This window comes from Vicia villosa, linkage group LG2 (assembly GCF_029867415.1).
Source record: "Vicia villosa cultivar HV-30 ecotype Madison, WI linkage group LG2, Vvil1.0, whole genome shotgun sequence".
Classification (NCBI taxonomy): domain Eukaryota; kingdom Viridiplantae; phylum Streptophyta; class Magnoliopsida; order Fabales; family Fabaceae; genus Vicia; species Vicia villosa.
The window spans coordinates 5,006,412-5,022,860 of record NC_081181.1 but is presented as its reverse complement, the minus strand read 5'-3'; the positions used below and the strand labels follow the sequence as shown (position 1 = coordinate 5,022,860).

The 16,449-nt window shown below is 33.4% G+C and overlaps 4 protein-coding genes across 4 annotated transcripts; 2 read left to right on the top strand and 2 right to left on the bottom strand.

Annotated features, from left to right (window-relative positions):
• The first annotated feature begins 1,190 nt into the window (after positions 1–1,190).
• LOC131645786 (ribonuclease 1-like) lies at positions 1,191–2,136 on the top strand. The gene is made up of 2 exons (XM_058915995.1): positions 1,191–1,462; positions 1,559–2,136. The coding sequence occupies exons 1-2, from the start codon at positions 1,208–1,210 to the stop codon at positions 2,003–2,005; spliced, it is 702 nt and encodes a 233-aa protein (XP_058771978.1). The 5' UTR covers positions 1,191–1,207; the 3' UTR covers positions 2,006–2,136.
• Positions 2,137–3,579: 1,443 nt separating this feature from the next.
• On the top strand, positions 3,580–4,752 carry LOC131648872 (protein LEO1 homolog). The gene is made up of 3 exons (XM_058918600.1): positions 3,580–3,924; positions 4,001–4,151; positions 4,231–4,752. The coding sequence occupies exons 1-3, from the start codon at positions 3,854–3,856 to the stop codon at positions 4,360–4,362; spliced, it is 354 nt and encodes a 117-aa protein (XP_058774583.1). The 5' UTR covers positions 3,580–3,853; the 3' UTR covers positions 4,363–4,752.
• A 155-nt stretch (positions 4,753–4,907) lies between these two features.
• Positions 4,908–6,459, bottom strand: LOC131648871 (F-box/kelch-repeat protein At3g06240-like). Its single transcript, XM_058918599.1, has 2 exons — positions 6,283–6,459; positions 4,908–6,240 (listed from the first exon to the last, which is right to left on the bottom strand). Exons 1-2 carry the CDS (start codon positions 6,325–6,327, stop codon positions 5,068–5,070), a joined length of 1,218 nt encoding a protein of 405 aa, XP_058774582.1. The 5' UTR covers positions 6,328–6,459; the 3' UTR covers positions 4,908–5,067.
• Positions 6,460–7,184: 725 nt separating this feature from the next.
• LOC131648870 (ATP-dependent DNA helicase 2 subunit KU70-like) lies at positions 7,185–16,183 on the bottom strand. Its single transcript, XM_058918598.1, has 19 exons — positions 16,027–16,183; positions 15,837–15,914; positions 15,637–15,753; positions 15,449–15,563; positions 15,270–15,375; positions 15,050–15,167; positions 14,853–14,936; positions 14,704–14,762; positions 13,738–13,871; positions 13,526–13,569; positions 12,923–12,999; positions 10,856–11,003; positions 10,334–10,395; positions 9,692–9,752; positions 9,283–9,375; positions 9,051–9,168; positions 8,138–8,240; positions 7,590–7,773; positions 7,185–7,429 (listed from the first exon to the last, which is right to left on the bottom strand). The coding sequence occupies exons 1-19, from the start codon at positions 16,099–16,101 to the stop codon at positions 7,316–7,318; spliced, it is 1,890 nt and encodes a 629-aa protein (XP_058774581.1). The 5' UTR covers positions 16,102–16,183; the 3' UTR covers positions 7,185–7,315.
• Between the last annotated feature and the right edge of the window lie 266 nt (positions 16,184–16,449).

The following is a 16,449-nucleotide window of genomic DNA, read 5'->3' as shown; positions in this document are numbered from 1 at the left end:
TTTTTATATTTTATGTAATTAGAATAACTAAAAAAAATTTTAGACACTATGTTAGTAGTTATTAAGTAAACATAATTTTTGCATTTTTCAGGATTCGAGCACTATGTTAGTAGTTATTAAATTAATATATTTTTTATATTTTTCAGGATTCCAACTTGTGACCTCAAGCATAATTTCTTTGTAATCTTTAGCTTTTGAAAAGTGGAGAGACATTTTTTAAGATGCCACGTAGGATAATGTGTGATGTGGCAAAACTAATTTTATGTTTCATAAATAATGTGTGATGTGGCAATTAATATGTAAATGAAACAGAGTGTTGTGAAACTATATATATATATATATATATATATATATATATATATATATATATATATATATATATATATATATATATATATGAATGATATTATAAAATAAGTTTTTAAATTAAAATTATATAAATTGTCTATAAAAACCTTGAAAAGTATGATGTGTCACAAAATTAAAGTCATGGTAATAAGATGCAAATGTAGTTTTAATGGTAATCTATTTTGTTAATTAAGTTTATAAAAGATTGAAATCTCTCAATATAAAAAGAATAATTTATAATAAGAAAAATGGTATTTCAAAATAGATCAAGAGGTTTAAATTATTGGTACATATGGATATAAAAATGATTAAAATAACTCAATATAAAAATAATGATTTATAATTAAAAAATGATATTTATAAATCATTACAGCTCATCACAACTATACTTTTAAATTGTAACTAATTATGAAAAGTAGGAAGTAAATTTACGTCATTATAATTATATATAAGAGAATAAAACTAATTAAATTAAAGTACTAAAGAGCATAAAAGAAGTATTTTACAAAAAAAAAATTAATAATAGAAATAGTAAGAGTGATAGAAAAAATAAGAAAACAAATTGGTTGGTGGATTAAAACAAAAGAAAATATAAAAGTGATGTATTTAATTAATTTTGCATTTTTCTATTTCTGTATAACTTGTACATTTTTGTAGAAATAGATGAAGTAAGCTAGGAGGCAATTGGAATTTGAATTCTTTTTTGTTCCAATAATATATTAATTATTTGCTAATTGCTATATCTAAGTATACGTGTGTGTGTGTATTGTGATTTAAAGAAGAAATGAGAGATTGCTTGAGTTGATTCTTGAGTTATAAATAATAGAGCTTTGATGTAAAAAATATTCATCTCACTAAAATGGCTTTATCATCAAGAATGATTGTAGTTATTATTCTGATAGGCTTTACATTTTCACTTGTGGGAGCTTATGATTACTTGTCATTGGCTCTTAAGTGGCAACCAGGATACTGCAGGAGGGAAGATATTACAATTACATGTCAAAAGATAGTAGATGACAATTTTACAATACACGGATTGTGGCCTTCGAGCCAATCGGGTCCTCATCCAAAATATTGCCATACAGACCTTCGAGGGAAATTTTTGGATCAAAAGGTGATGACTTTGTTTGTTTATCATGACAAAAGATATTACTTTTGTTTTATATAATTACATGTATCAACAATAACATGAACTTTTATTTTTTGACAGACGATCAAAAGTTTAATACCAGGCCTCAAGATATCATGGCCAAGTTCAACTGGAGCAGATGAAGAATTATGGGAAGCTCAGTGGGATAAGCACGGAAGATGTTACTACGACGGAAACACGCATAGGCAATACAAATACTTCCAGACAGCATACAACTTTTGGAGTGGATTCAACCTTTTTGATACATTCAAGGCAGAAGGGATTGTGCCTGTTAAAGGAGGCAAGCTGTACACTACAGAGGCTGCAATAAAAGCCTTCAGAAAGCACTACAGCCAAGACACGGTTACCTACATTCCTGAGTTCAAGTGTTCTACTCCTAAGCCGTCCTCACCAAGTGAATTATATGAAATCATTATGTGCTTGGATCATGATGGAAATGAGCCCATCAACTGTACAACCACTTCTCCATCTTGTGGTAAACAATTTTTATGGAATTCAGAAAAATAATAATCATGTAAAATATATTGCTTCCGGATACACATACTAAATAAAAAGGAAGCAACTACATGGTGTTTATGAATGAATTCTCATGAAACAGAGCATCTATATATTTTGCAAGAGATTACTGTTTATTTATCTATTATGAATTTCAATAAAATATATATTCATTAGACTATTTCAAATCCACACTTAGTTCTCATTTGAATTCTACTTTACTTCTTTCCCTCTGAATAAACCAAACAAATGGTGTTTCTTGTTTCCCATTCTCACTGTGACAATGTCCGCGACAAGAAGCTTCATCAGGTTTCTCTTTCGGTGTTCTCTATGCGTCATTTCCCAATGATCCTTTGTAATCTCAGTAAATTTTGAACATAATACAAATGAATCAATTAAATAATTTTGAACATAATACAAATGAATCAATTAAACAATTTTGAACATAATACAAATGAATCAATTAAACAATTAACTTTACTACCAACTGTCTGACAAAACACACACTATACAGATGAAGAACCATATTGTGATTAGTGCACATTTCCACACCATCTACAATCGAGTTCGCAAACGTATCATGTTGCACTACTTTAGCCTTTTATGCAGAGTATTGGAGTCGATGAGGACAATTAGTAAGAAGAATATATTAATTTTATGTTTATTTGATTTTCAGTTAAGAATGCGCAAAATTTAGCTTATTTCAATAGCGCGCAATAGCACTGCATAGTGTAACGGCACGGCCCCTCACGGCTACGCTATTGGTCTGCGAAGCGCTATTGACGATAGCGGTCATAGCCGCTGCTAAAATCGCTGTCGTACTGGCACTAGGGTGGTGCAATAGCGGCGTCATTGTGATTTGATGGCTGCTATTCTCAATCACTAGGGTGGTGCAATAGCGGCGTCATTGTGATTTGATGGCTGCTATTCTCAATTTGGAGCAAAATCGTAAGCTCTAATATTTTGAAACATAATATTTTTTCTAAGGGTATGTTGGCCTTTCCACATGTGTTATGCTTCTCTAGTTTCACTTTTTTTTACATCGTTCTCCCCTGCAACGTCTTCCATCGCATCTTCTGCATTCTTCGTCGTTTTCATCTATTTCTTCATTGTTTGCCGTTTAGGGTTAATATCAATGAAGAGGATGATAATATTGTGCAGGAATACTTTTATAAATTGATTTTGATGGGATATGTGATATTGCAGTTTCTATTTTGAAGTATTTATGTATATTGTTTGAATTTATGATTACTATGTACGTTGTTTTTTAGTCTTCACAATATGGTCATCCTGCTATCCACTATGCAGCTATAGCATTTTAGGGGTTGGCGCTACACGCCGTTATCCGAGATTAACAACCTAGGTGCTATAGTGGATATACAAATTGTCCCGCGTATGGTGGGATTTTGGCTCTCCGCCATCCGCCATGGACAACACTGGTTTGGTCTGTTGTTTTTTTTTATATAATTTTTTTTATATATATTATTCATCTCCCTTTTGCTAATGCTATAATGTCTTCTCATGAATCATATTTCAAGATAGTAAGTAACATAACAAATAGCCTAATTATGAAATGGCATTTAATATGTATTACTGTTGATATGGTGCTGAAAATCTACCTATTGAATGTGCAATACATTTTCTTTTGCATTAATGTTTTTTTATTAAGAGTATTGGCAAAATGAGTTCATGTGTTCTTATTTATTGTTAAATGGTTTTCAACCTTTTAAGGGCAGCTTAGTTTCAGTTGCACTACATCACTTATTTTGTAGTAAAAAGATATTATTATTCATGATCAGGTTGAAAGCAATGCTCGATTTGTAAGGTGGTCTGATGGTAGTCTTCAGTTGTTAATTGGGAATGAAGTTCTTGACATGTCAGAGCAGGATGCCCAGCATGATCAATCACATCTTTTCCTTAGACATGGAAAGGTGAATTTCATTTTTCTCATAACATGTTTGATGATTTACTTTTTTCCCTCAATGGACCATGTGTACTTTCTTATAGGGAATCCTGCAATCACAAGGAAGGCTATTATGCCATCTTCCTTGTCCTCAAATTCTCATCGGTTGTTGACTCAAGGCAGAGGAAGGTTTACAAGGTTAAAAACTGTGTTACAGACATTGATCCTGAGAGGGAAAAGGAGGAAAAGGAAAAGGTATAATCAATCATACAAATTAGTCACATACTTATATTTTGTCTCAAATACAATAGTCTAATTTCCCTATCATTTTCAGGCTGAAAGTCAAACTATTAGGGCTAGCCAACTGCTTAGCCGTAAGCGTGACAAGGTGAATAAAAAATATACTCCAACTGACAGGAGGCGTCAACTTTCTCCTGGGTTTTTAGAGGATGCATTGGACACATGATGATGCAAATGATTTAAGCATAATTTCAATTTGCTTTGTGCTTTTTTGCTCTTTATTATTATACACAGCATGTGGCTACAAAAAAGGATCATGAAATTATAACTACATTCAAAGCTCATAATAACATGCTAAAAGCATGGACATATCAAATTTAGATTTCTTACTCGCATCAAACACTAATAAAAACAGCATGGGGCTTCTACTTCAAAATCAATCAAAACCACCGGCACTATTATTACAATGCCAGCATCATCTTGAAATGAGGATGCTTGGGTACTAACATTCAAGCTTACTATACAATGCCATCTATCCACCCACCCAACTGATATGGTTATGGGTAAACCATTAAACCAGTAAAAATGAGCATGTGTTGGATGTTCAACAATATCTAAAGAGAAATATTATAAACATTCATGTATATATTTGAAGCATAATGAAATGAAATTCAAAAATTGGAGCACATTAATTAAAGAAAACATAGCATTATTACAAATGAAATAGAAACATAATCTGTTTGCAAATTAAAAAAGAGTAAACGTTCAAAATTAAATTGATAAAACAAGATCCATATCACCAAGTATCTTCTTAAATTGTCAACTACATGGTATAACAACTATGAATTGTGAAGTTGACAAATCACTTTGTAAGATAAAATTCTAATAACCTCCGGGTGAAAACAATATGAAGAAAAAAAAACTAGTTACTTCATGATCCTCGAATCGGGAGAAGGCTTTCCTGGTAATGTCCGATTGTACAACAATAATCCTCTCCTTTAACACCAAGCTCCTCCATGATTCCGGTGCTCAAATCAACCCGTACTAGTTCGTCATCTAGTTTTCTAAAGAAAATATATCCCCTCTTCCCAAATCCAATTGGATGCCCCTCGATGGAAGGCATGGGGCCACAAATAAATAGTTTGATCCATGATTCCTTCACACCGAGTTCACCTAGAATAGATATGTGAAAAATATTATCGTTGTCATGATTTATGATAAAAGCAACTGATCCATTTAACACCGCCAAGTATCCATAATCCAACTCAGTTCTTTCACCAATGGGTGTTGTAAAGAACACTTGATCACTCAGGTCAAATGACATGAGAACCATTTCATGTTGATTACCCTGAAGCAACCAATGACATGCACCATCCGTGTACAATTCGACACCAGTAAATGCATTACCAATATACCACGGAGACATATCGTCCATGTGGAGTATCTTCCAAGAATTGTTTCTTAGACTATATATCTCAAAAAAAGGGTCATACAGCATACCTTGAGGTGGAGGAGAATCAATGTCATAGTCATAGCCATCACAACTTGAGTTATCAAAAGATACATATTGAATGAGCTTAAAGTCATCTCTTAGTTGGTCATAACCAAACCCATGAAATTTATGATTCACCCAAAGGAGAGGGTGTTGTGGTACAAGCTCATCTGGGCTATGAGGAATGACAAGGAATTCATCGGTAGCCGGGTTCCACAAAACATAGCTGACCTTATTTATATCATCCGTCCCTGGATGAGTTTGTGCAATACAAAAAACACCGTTAACACTTGTTTTTCCCAAAATACTAATTACATGGTCACCCTGTTGTAATGGAGGTGGCAAATTTAATTTGATTCTACTATCGAGCAAACGCAATTCAGCGTATTCACGATCAGCATGGTCACGTAGATATATGAGGAGAAATGGTTGATAATCATCATCACAATTGTTATGAGATAAGAAATGGTTTCGAAACAAGGCCATGAAATGAGAGTTTTCAAATAAAGCGGACCATGACTTGCGTACGCATCCAAAGCGTTTCAATGATTTTATGGGCAGTTTTGAAAGAACGTAGAAAGCAAGATCATCGTGAATATACTTTCTGCTAACCTTTGAATCGTTGAACGGTGGTGATTGCTTCTTTCTGCTAACCTCTGAATCGTTGAACGGTGGTGATTGCTTCTGCTGATAATCCATGGTCGACCTGAGCTTTGGTGATGGCTTCAATTCACTGATACCATAGTTGCTAGGTTAGAGAAATGTTTGAATTGGGGTTCCAAAACCCTTTTTTTTTTTTTTGTATTTGTTATGTGGCTTCTATAGAATGAAGAAAAATATTTGGAAATACATGTATAACTTCTTTTTTTTTTGACCGATGTATAACTTTTGATTATAAGTTATAGTAACTTTTTCCATTTTAGGGATAAAATTGATTTATTATTAGGCTAAGTACATGGTACATGGTTTCATTATTTGACACCCCTGTTTTCTTTTTTATACTACTATTTACTGTGAAAAATGGTTTAATTTGGCACCTAAAGTCCTAAAATTAAGGGTTACTCACAACATCGATCAGTTGATCTTAAGACATGTGCTAAGGTTTTTGAATTTATACCGGTTCTATCGAAATACCTTATCAAAGAAATGTACCACAAATGAAATAAATATTAAACTAATAATCACAAAGCCGCGTACCACAAAACAATCACGATAACAGATAACACAAAAACAGAGTTCCCAAATTTGATCATAACTTGCTTAGGCAGTGGAAAACTACCAACATTTTTTTGTACAAAATTATCTAGGAATTCAAATTTAATTTTAAAATTAAATATATTTTTAATTCTTATAAAATTACTGATCTTTCAAGTTTAGCTAGAGTCTAATTAAAAAAAATAGTATTGTCCCTTTTCAGTATCAGTCTTTTTGTGTGTATATTTGGTAGAACGCGTGGACTTGAGTAAAAATCCAAGTCTCTTTTTTAGGTTTATCAACACAGATTATGTTATGTGGTTGAACAAGCATTATAGGAAAAGACATTACGTAATAATATCTAACAGTAAAATATGCCGTAAGCATCTTCCCTAATGTCTTGATGATTACAAGTCAGTATATAATCCAAAATCGGGTCAAGAACAAACGATAATTTACAAAATCAGTAATCAAAACACGGCCCCTTTCTTGCTCATTTTCCCATATGAGTTAATATTCGGCTAACTATAGCTTCCTTCTTCCCAGAAACAGGAAGATTGTGTCCAGTGAGATAATACTTTAACTCCACCATTGTCAAATCCTTCAACTGCAAAACAAGATCAAATCATTCAGTATCAACAAAGGCGGATGAAAAATTTAACATGTTGTATGGGCCTCCATTCATTGGCTTAATGTTTTTAAGCAAATCTGTCGGTCCCAAATTTATTAAATCAAAACCGCTATGCTAAAAAAAATTCAAGGTTTACCTTTCCAGTATCAGCAAGCTCACCCCAATCATAGCTCTCACACTCTTTCTTAGCAAACTCAGTATGCGCTTTTCGTTTCTTGGAGGCTTCAGTTGGCTTTCCGGTGCCAAGCTCAATTTCCTCGTCATAATTCTCCCCGTATATAGAGGTCTTGAATTCTTCTAATACCCTTACCACTCCTGGTCTGCAGGTGACATGTAAGTAAGGTTATCATTTCATACCGAGTCTTTTTTGAAGAAATCTTTTATCTTTTCCAGTGAACAGAGGAAGAGTCAAACAGGAAGTTCAAAAAATATTAAACTGCAACCAACAATCTCTCTAACACACTCATCAAATAGTTGAAATTTATATAGGTCCCACCAAATTTACGTGGAAACAACATAATTTAGTGAGACTTATTTGAATTTCAACTAGTAAGAGGGAGTATATTAGAAAGTATATGTTGCTAATACTGACAAAAAAAAAAAGGTAAAATTTCTTCCATTTCTGATCAGCCTGAAATTCATGCAATAAAATATTCATTACATAGTGAAAAAGGTTGCATTTACCTGGCCAAGCCTTCCTCGTCAGGTAATGTTTCATCTTTGATTTCTGGAATCTCGTCTTCTTCCAGAGCTAATGCCTCCAATACTGCATAATGTCTCTGCAAGGCTGAAAAACTCTTGTGTTACCAACCCCAAAATGATAACTTTCTCATTTGTAAAACGACAGTAATAAACAGTTTGAAAATTTTAACAACTACAAATATGAAGCGTGTTAGTTAATGATGATATACTATTAGGGGGGCATACCCAGATAGAAAACAAGAGGAACATGAATCTGTAAAATGTAATTACAAAGTTGAAGGGGCATTTTTTATGAGTAAATCTTGACCGAGCAACCTTATATGTATGATCAAGCAACCTTATGTATGGTCAAGCTTAAGAAATTCACATGCACCTCTTTATGATGTCAAAGTGACCAATAAGAAATTCACATGATTTCATGTTTTAATAGACTCTTTATGATTTGTTTCAACGGTCAAGACTTACTCCTCTCACTCACATTAGAAAGGAAAAAGAAAGAAAGAATGTTTTTTTGACACATAAATATGAGTTAAGTTTAACTCAATCCTTACAAAATCAGCTTGTAAGGTGGGGTCGCCTCCCACTTATAAATATATTTTCAATTCAAGTCTCATCCGACTTGGTACTTTATTCTCACTAGAAATTGTTTACATGCTTAATCCAGTATATCTTGAAGAGTTTTTAAGTCAACAATCTATAAAACACAGGTAAGGTAAGTGCGGGAATTTAAAGAGGTCTGCATAATGATGACAGAATGCAGTGGATGTGATGTGAGTAATTGACTAAACAAATCAAATTATAGTATTCCAATATTTAAAACTAATGAAGCTTACTAGAAATCTAAACACAACTTTAAGTTAAGTGAGCGGTTGAGCAATAGGAAGAAGCAGCTTACCAGGGTTGGTAAACTGGAATACAGAAAAATCTTTCAAGTCCAAACGCTTAATTAAATCAGATGCCTTTTTTATCTGATCAGCACTTGCTTTAGGCACCCCACTAGTATCTGAAAAACGCTGCAGAAATATTTCACTCCTTATTAATAAACTCTATAAAACATCAAACTTAGTTTTCTCTAGTTTGACAATCGAACTTTAAAGAAAAGTTCAACTTATTGCAGTTCTCTCTACCTCCTCAACAAGTCTGATGTCATCAGAATATGGAAGATAAATCATGTGCATTCCAGGCGGCTCAATCTGACCACCAGATTGGATAACCTCATCCTACAATCAGAGACATATTAGCTACAAATATGACAAACAGATTAAAATAGCTATGATTTCATAATTACAACAAGCTGACAGGTGATAATTCTGCTATGACAGGAAGCAGTACGAAATGTACAGGCAAATGAGCAGAGTGCAAGAAAATGCAAAGGCAGTTGTAAAGTATTAGTACAAGAGCATTCCCAAATTATTCAGATTCTAAGAGACATAGTCATCTAAGTATCTAATTAAAACACCACATGCAAGCTCTAGAATTCAAGAATTTATATTTATTGTATAATGCAAAAACATTGTCGCGATCAACATATTGTACCTGCGCAATAAGGGCAACCAATTGAGGCCGAGATGAACTGCCACTAAATGCAACTGCAAAACTAAAAGGATCACAAGGGTATTACTTTGGTTAGTAATTATTAACACACAAGTTAACAAGTCACTTGACATCGGCTATGCCTTAATAACGAAACAACAATACTAAACATGTGTGTATGCAACTATCCATAGTATACACTGCCTAACTTGCAGCTTTCACCAATCAATCTTTGTATCCCTTTTTCTACTATGTAACCACCCATTAATAGCCAGGAAATTTTTAACTTGAGTATATCTAACACTCTAAAATTTCAAATTCTACTTTATACAAACAAACAACTTTACATGTAACAGAAATCACAGATATCTAACTGGAATATGCTTATGAATAGTAAACCACCTAGGTAAAGATTCTCTCTCAACCTCTTTCAACCTCCAAACCTAACCTACGATAATTTGGTGTGGGTTGCCCCTGCCAACCTATTTTATCAAGTTAGCCAACCCACCTAGTCCCTTTTTCTGCGTGTTAGGAAAATTCAACCACTTTGTCAATTCTACTACAGTAGAGTCATAAACATGACCAAAAGGATGTGATAGTGCAACTGAAAAGAGCCATTGTTGTAAGGAATTGAGAATATTGTACCGATTGAGCTGTATCATAGACTTATGAAGGGCAATGAAGGTACACATGCTACCATCTGTACCCTGCAAAACAAAACGAGGCATGACAAGGAAAAAATTAAAGAAAGTTTTCAGAACATTACTTAAAGCTGAAGGCATAAATACACAATACCAATAGATCAATTGATGATAATACTACTTAACAGTACAATAAGATAGTTTTCGGACCAATTCGATAAGCTAAAGGCATATATGCAATTCTATAACATGGAGTGTGGAACTATAAATTGTGCGAAAGTCACAGTAGGCAAATTTGTCAGAATGATTTGTGTTTAAACAAAATTTCAAAGGGTAGGTTATGAAATGTCACCAAAAGGCTGATTGAAGACCATCATGTTGATGCTTAAATTTCACAAAAATTAAGCAATATCAAAAGTACAGGATAAGGCATCGGCGCCAAGCAGACAAATTGCAATTAAAACCAAAAATTACTGATGAATAAAAATGTAATCAACTGTGTATTGATGACTAGTAGAACAATAACCTCGTCACTTGGATAAAGGAAAGTTGATGGCTTCATGTTGTAATAATCTCTCAAGCAACTCAATGGCTTGAAACCTAAAAGATGTAGATGTCCAGTAGCAACTCTCTTAATTTCAGATAACTCCTTCACAGAAAATATAATATTCTGGCTGAAAACAATATAACAATCTTATATTATAATTGTAATTAAAAAAAGGAGACAACACAAAATCAAAAACATTTGAGGTAGAAGCATGCCAATAGCATATTTGTTGCAGTGTCTAAAAAAACAACCAGCCTCAACAAATTGATTACATACAGTACACTCGTATAATTCATCCAGTGCCAAATTTTCAAATTTAAAAAAAAAAAAATCCTAAACTACCTATTGTAATATATTGGGACAATTTTAACACTGACATCATCTATTTTAAAAAACCTCCCAACACTCTTTGTTCTCTTTGAGCAACTCCTTACGGCAAGCCGGCGCACTCATTTTAATGCTTTTCTTCCGGAAATTGGATTTATTTTTGCCGTCTGGATACAAGGAGTTTTGAGAAATTTTTAGTTCCCGATAAACATTCTATATTGCATTCGGATAAATGAGGTTTCCAAAAATTATTAGTATCAATTGCATCGCAAAGTTTTCCAAGCTTGATAAACTAATGTATACAGAAACTCATGGAGGACACCCTTTGGTGAAACTGAAAAGGCATATCGTGGTAAAGATTACACTATTTATTATGACCTTGACAGCTGGAAAATGTAAGGAGAAAACATATACATATCATTGTTTTAGAGCAGAAGTGATACAAGATTTAAAAAGATGTCTCTGACTCTTAAACGATCAGTATCAAACGGGTTACAATTAAAGGCAAGCTTGAAAAACTACTGTATTCAAGGTTGTGGAAACCCCGTGTATCTAGTTTTTTATTAAAAAAAATTAAAACGAGTGTGCAGTAATGGCTTGCACAGGGAGGACAAAGGGTATAGGGATAATTTTGGAAATAATAAAATTGGGTAGTGTAGGTAACATTGTTGAAATAAATTTATAAGGGGTAATTTGGGATTTAAAATAAAAATTAAAACTAGTGGATGAATTAGATAAGTGTGGGATATGTAACGTCAACCTGTTACCGTCAAAGGAAAACATGTAAGCGAAACATAAAAATGGAAAGAAAAAATAAACAAATATCTATGAGATTCAACCAATTTTACATTGGCTAACATCTACAAAGGCGTTGAACCAGCTATGTAACACAAGATAGGCAAAGCTTGATAAGACATTAGATAAGTACTTGGTGAACTCTCCCTTAAAAGCTGCAATCAAGGGAAAAGAACCGAGACATATAAATATTTCATTGAGCATCTCATTCTAATTTCTACGACTCGGACACTCCATACCCAAGGGCCAAGGCTCTATCCTTTCCCTAATGCATCAAATTCTGCCACAAAAGTGTTCTCAAAATCTGTGACTGCTATCATAGCTTTCTAAAGTTGCTCAACTGCCATTTGAGCATCTTCCCCCTAAGCAAAATTGTCTTTGTTAAGCTTTTGGGTGAGGGCCATGCTATTCTTCCATAATTCTTCGCAAATTTTATGTAGTAACCAGTAAACCAAGGAACCCTCTCAAACCCTTCACATACTTTGGAGTCCACTCCAACATATCTCGAAGATCCACCAAGACTCCTTGACTTCACACAATGAGTCCCAAATACACTAGCTTCTCTTTGGACCAAGCCAACATTTCTTCTTATTAGCAAACAATATATGTTCCCTCAACACTTGCAGCTATCTTCACATGAATCTCTACCTCGTTACTATGAATGAGGATATTGCAACTAAATAACTCACCCTGGAATTTCTATAAATAAATCACTGATTTCTCCCAGAAAGAAAGAAAAAAAACTGGTTAAGGGTTCGGATCCCGGCAAATCCTATTCTTAGTGATGACTGCATGACTGAAGGGACTGTAGGGTTGCTATCATTTTCTAAATCCAATCTAAATAGAGTAACAGTGACAAAAATGTCTAAAGAATCAAAATAATGATATTCAAATTAGATAAAGAAAGAAGAAAAAGATGCATACTTTTTATAAGGATGAAACCGTCTGGTAGATTCTTCCACCAATGCACCAGTATCAGCACAAATGAAACTTCTTTCACTCTGGACCACCAAATTAGTTACAATCATTTTCTTAAAACATTTTTTAGAACATTCAGCGTTACAGTCTGGCTAAAAGAATATAATCACATAAAACTTAGGAGAATTATGATCCAATAGAAATGCATGACTACAGAGAAACTAAGGGAAAAATATGATGCAGCAATATGTGTGTAGCGGTTAGGCTTTCTCAAAACTATAAGTTATAACAGATCTATAAATATTTTTTTCCTACAGTTATATACATATCCTCCAACAAAATTCTAGAATCACGTTAAAATTATGTTTTTTGTGTATTTATATAGAAAGGCTATGGGATGGGTACAAAGAACCTTTCATGTTTCAACCAAAGGACATTATAACCTTGTCAGGGAAATTTTAAATGTATGGCATCATTTAATCCACATAACTGACACCAATGAGTGGAAAAAGGCTTTGATTGTTATTATTGCTTGATGAGTGAATTACAAATTTACACTGGAACATAAAAATTAGATTGTTTACAAGTTAAGGCTGTAACACTCATCACCTTCAAAGGACGGTTAGTAATGGAATCAAGCCATGTGATTGATCCTACACATCAAAATATAAACTGCCATTACAACATAAACTGTGAAAAACTACAAAGGGGCCATGAGAAATTTGGCAAGGGTCATGGAGAAAAAGAAAACACCAAAGAAGGAATATAAATTCCACTAAACAACATCTGCTGTTTGCTAGAAAATAACAAGAAATGCTTACCAGGAACAGTGTGACGAATTAAAGCATATGAATTAAGCTCTATTGATAGCCCATCAACTAATGTGAATTTAAATTTTTTGACTCTACGTTTTGTAAACATGCGCTTTCTTAACTGATCTTTCATATCCTCCAATCTGAAATTGAAAAACAACATTACATTGAAAATCAAATTGACCTAAAATAAAGACGAACTTATAGTTTCAAAACATCAACTCCTAGTCCTGGTTAGAGCTTTTAATCATAATTACTCTTGCACAACATAATAATCTTCATGCACTAGAAAATCACACCTTTTGTTACTAAGTATATCAATGTTAGTAATCCAGATATTAAAATTGAGTTGAATATATTATTACTTCTAATTTTACAAGAAAAATGCTTTCAATAACCTTTGGATCAAGTGTAACAATCTTGGCAAAACCTAAGGCCTAACCCATAAACAACTTGAAAATAACATTTTCAAGTTGTTTAATAATACTTATTGAAAACAAAACAACAGTGTCTAAGAACTGTGACAATCTTGTTGTTTCTTTGGTTCCATTAAGGAATTATTAGAATGCATAAAACTAAAGGATATATTTGGCTTTATTCTTAATCGTTATAAATTTCTACACTATAGTCTATAACAATCCAACATAGATGTGCCCAATTTATAACAGATCAGAACCACCATTTAGCGACAACTCCGCATTATAAATTAGTACCAATTATAACTTTTCCAATCTGAATTCACATAGATGGTCCTTAATTTACAATAGTATCTAACGAGAATCCTAAAGCATACACAGTCGGATGATGGGAGCAAGATTAAGTAAGCTTGCTACTCTCCCTGCTAAAAAAACAATTTATGTGGCAGAAACTTCAGATTCCGGACACACTATTGCCCTAGCTCAGTACATAACGATATATCAAAGATTTTAAACATAAAAGATATATGCGGGAGAAACTGTAGATAGGTTGCCATACTTGTTTCCTGCTGATGCCATAAAGTTAACAAGCTCGTCTCCTTCCAAACCAATCAAATCCTGAAAGACAAGCAAATAACAAAATGAGGATAAACAAGAGTTTATCTAATAAGTTAGTTGATAATGTATATGTAAAAGATGTGTACATACAACATAGAATTTAGATAAGTCAAACGTTTCATCCGAAGTACTCAATGGAAGAAGCTCAATTGTTATGCCAAGATCTTGTGCGTCCTTCACAAACACAAAAAAAATATTGATAATTAGTATGAAATACAAGCATCCTTTAAACTCAAGTTGGTGTAAAATAAAACTATGTATGCTAAAAAGCATTTAAAGATTGGTACTTTAGCTCTCTGAAGTGTGGTTCTTGTCATGTCAGATTTGAAAGCCCCTTTGAGGCACCCAAAAGGATCATCTTCATTTGTGAACAAAAGTATGCGTTTGTTGACTGTCTTTGCGGACCTGATAGAAATGTTACCTCATCATTATCATTCACCGATAAATATAACTAATTAGTAGTTATATAGTAGATATTAGAATGCAAGTAATATATGTATGTATTACCCTTTACGAAGAAGTGCTTGAGCCACCCAGATAGCATTGTAGAGAGGATTCTCTCGACTTCCCGGCAAGACACCGTGCTGACTTCCAATATTTTTGGAAAAAGATTCTAGAAAAGATTACAAAGAAATTAGAAGGTTGTCTAGTAGCAGCAGCAAAACAAAACAAAAAAAAAAAGTTACCGTGGAGATTATCAAAGTCTTTGATAAGCCTAGCAGTAGGCCTGTCTAGATAGTCTCCTTCAGGAAGATGAAATGCATAAACACCATTTAGGTCTTGTAAATTCCTCTTCTCCCTCTGGAAATAAATATAAAAAAATTAGGTTTTTAAAATAAAATAAAAAAAAGTGAAATGAAAGTGTGTTAGTTACGGTGTTGAAAAAGCATATGGAAACTTGATCATAGGATTTGTTAATGATCTGAGCCTTGAGAGTGAGAGAGATGCAGCTAAGGGCAATCTGGAAGTGAGTTTCAGAGTGATGATTATCCTGCAATGAGCAATGAATGAAATTAGGGCATAGTTTTGGGAGTAGGAAAAAGAAATTAGGGCATATGGTTTTGGAAAACAAACCGATAAGCAACTAGTGTTGAACATTTTGGGAGATGCATCGACGAGATAAACCACGTATTCTTTGTTGGAGTCATTTTCCTGCAATGAATCGATATGAATGTGAATAGTGAATAGAGAGAATCGATTAGAATGTGAATAGTGAATAGAATAGAGAGAATCGAAGAGTGGTGTAATAAATACTAATACTGACCCTTTCGAATTGAGCATCGGGATCTTCATCTTCGTCTCTGAAGATATCAAAGTCAGGATCATCTTCAACATCCATATTCAAACCAATTTCTATATTAACTTCTTCTTTCTCTTTCCTTGTCTTTTCTTTTCCTCTACAACTAGTTCTTATGTCTCGTGCGATGCACGTGTTTACTTGAATTTTACTCTAATTTTGCCCCTAAACGTCTATTCTCTTTTAATATATCAAGAAAAAAATTCACATCAGTATTTCACTAAATGTACTTTTTTTTATCTAAACAAGTTTTGGTCCCTCTAAAATATCAAATTTTTTCATGAAGATGTCGGTGAAAAATCTGGAAATGAAGATGGTGCCATTAGGAACTTAGAGTTGGATTGCTTGGCATCTACGGGTTATATGAATTTTTATATGAAGATGAAAGGA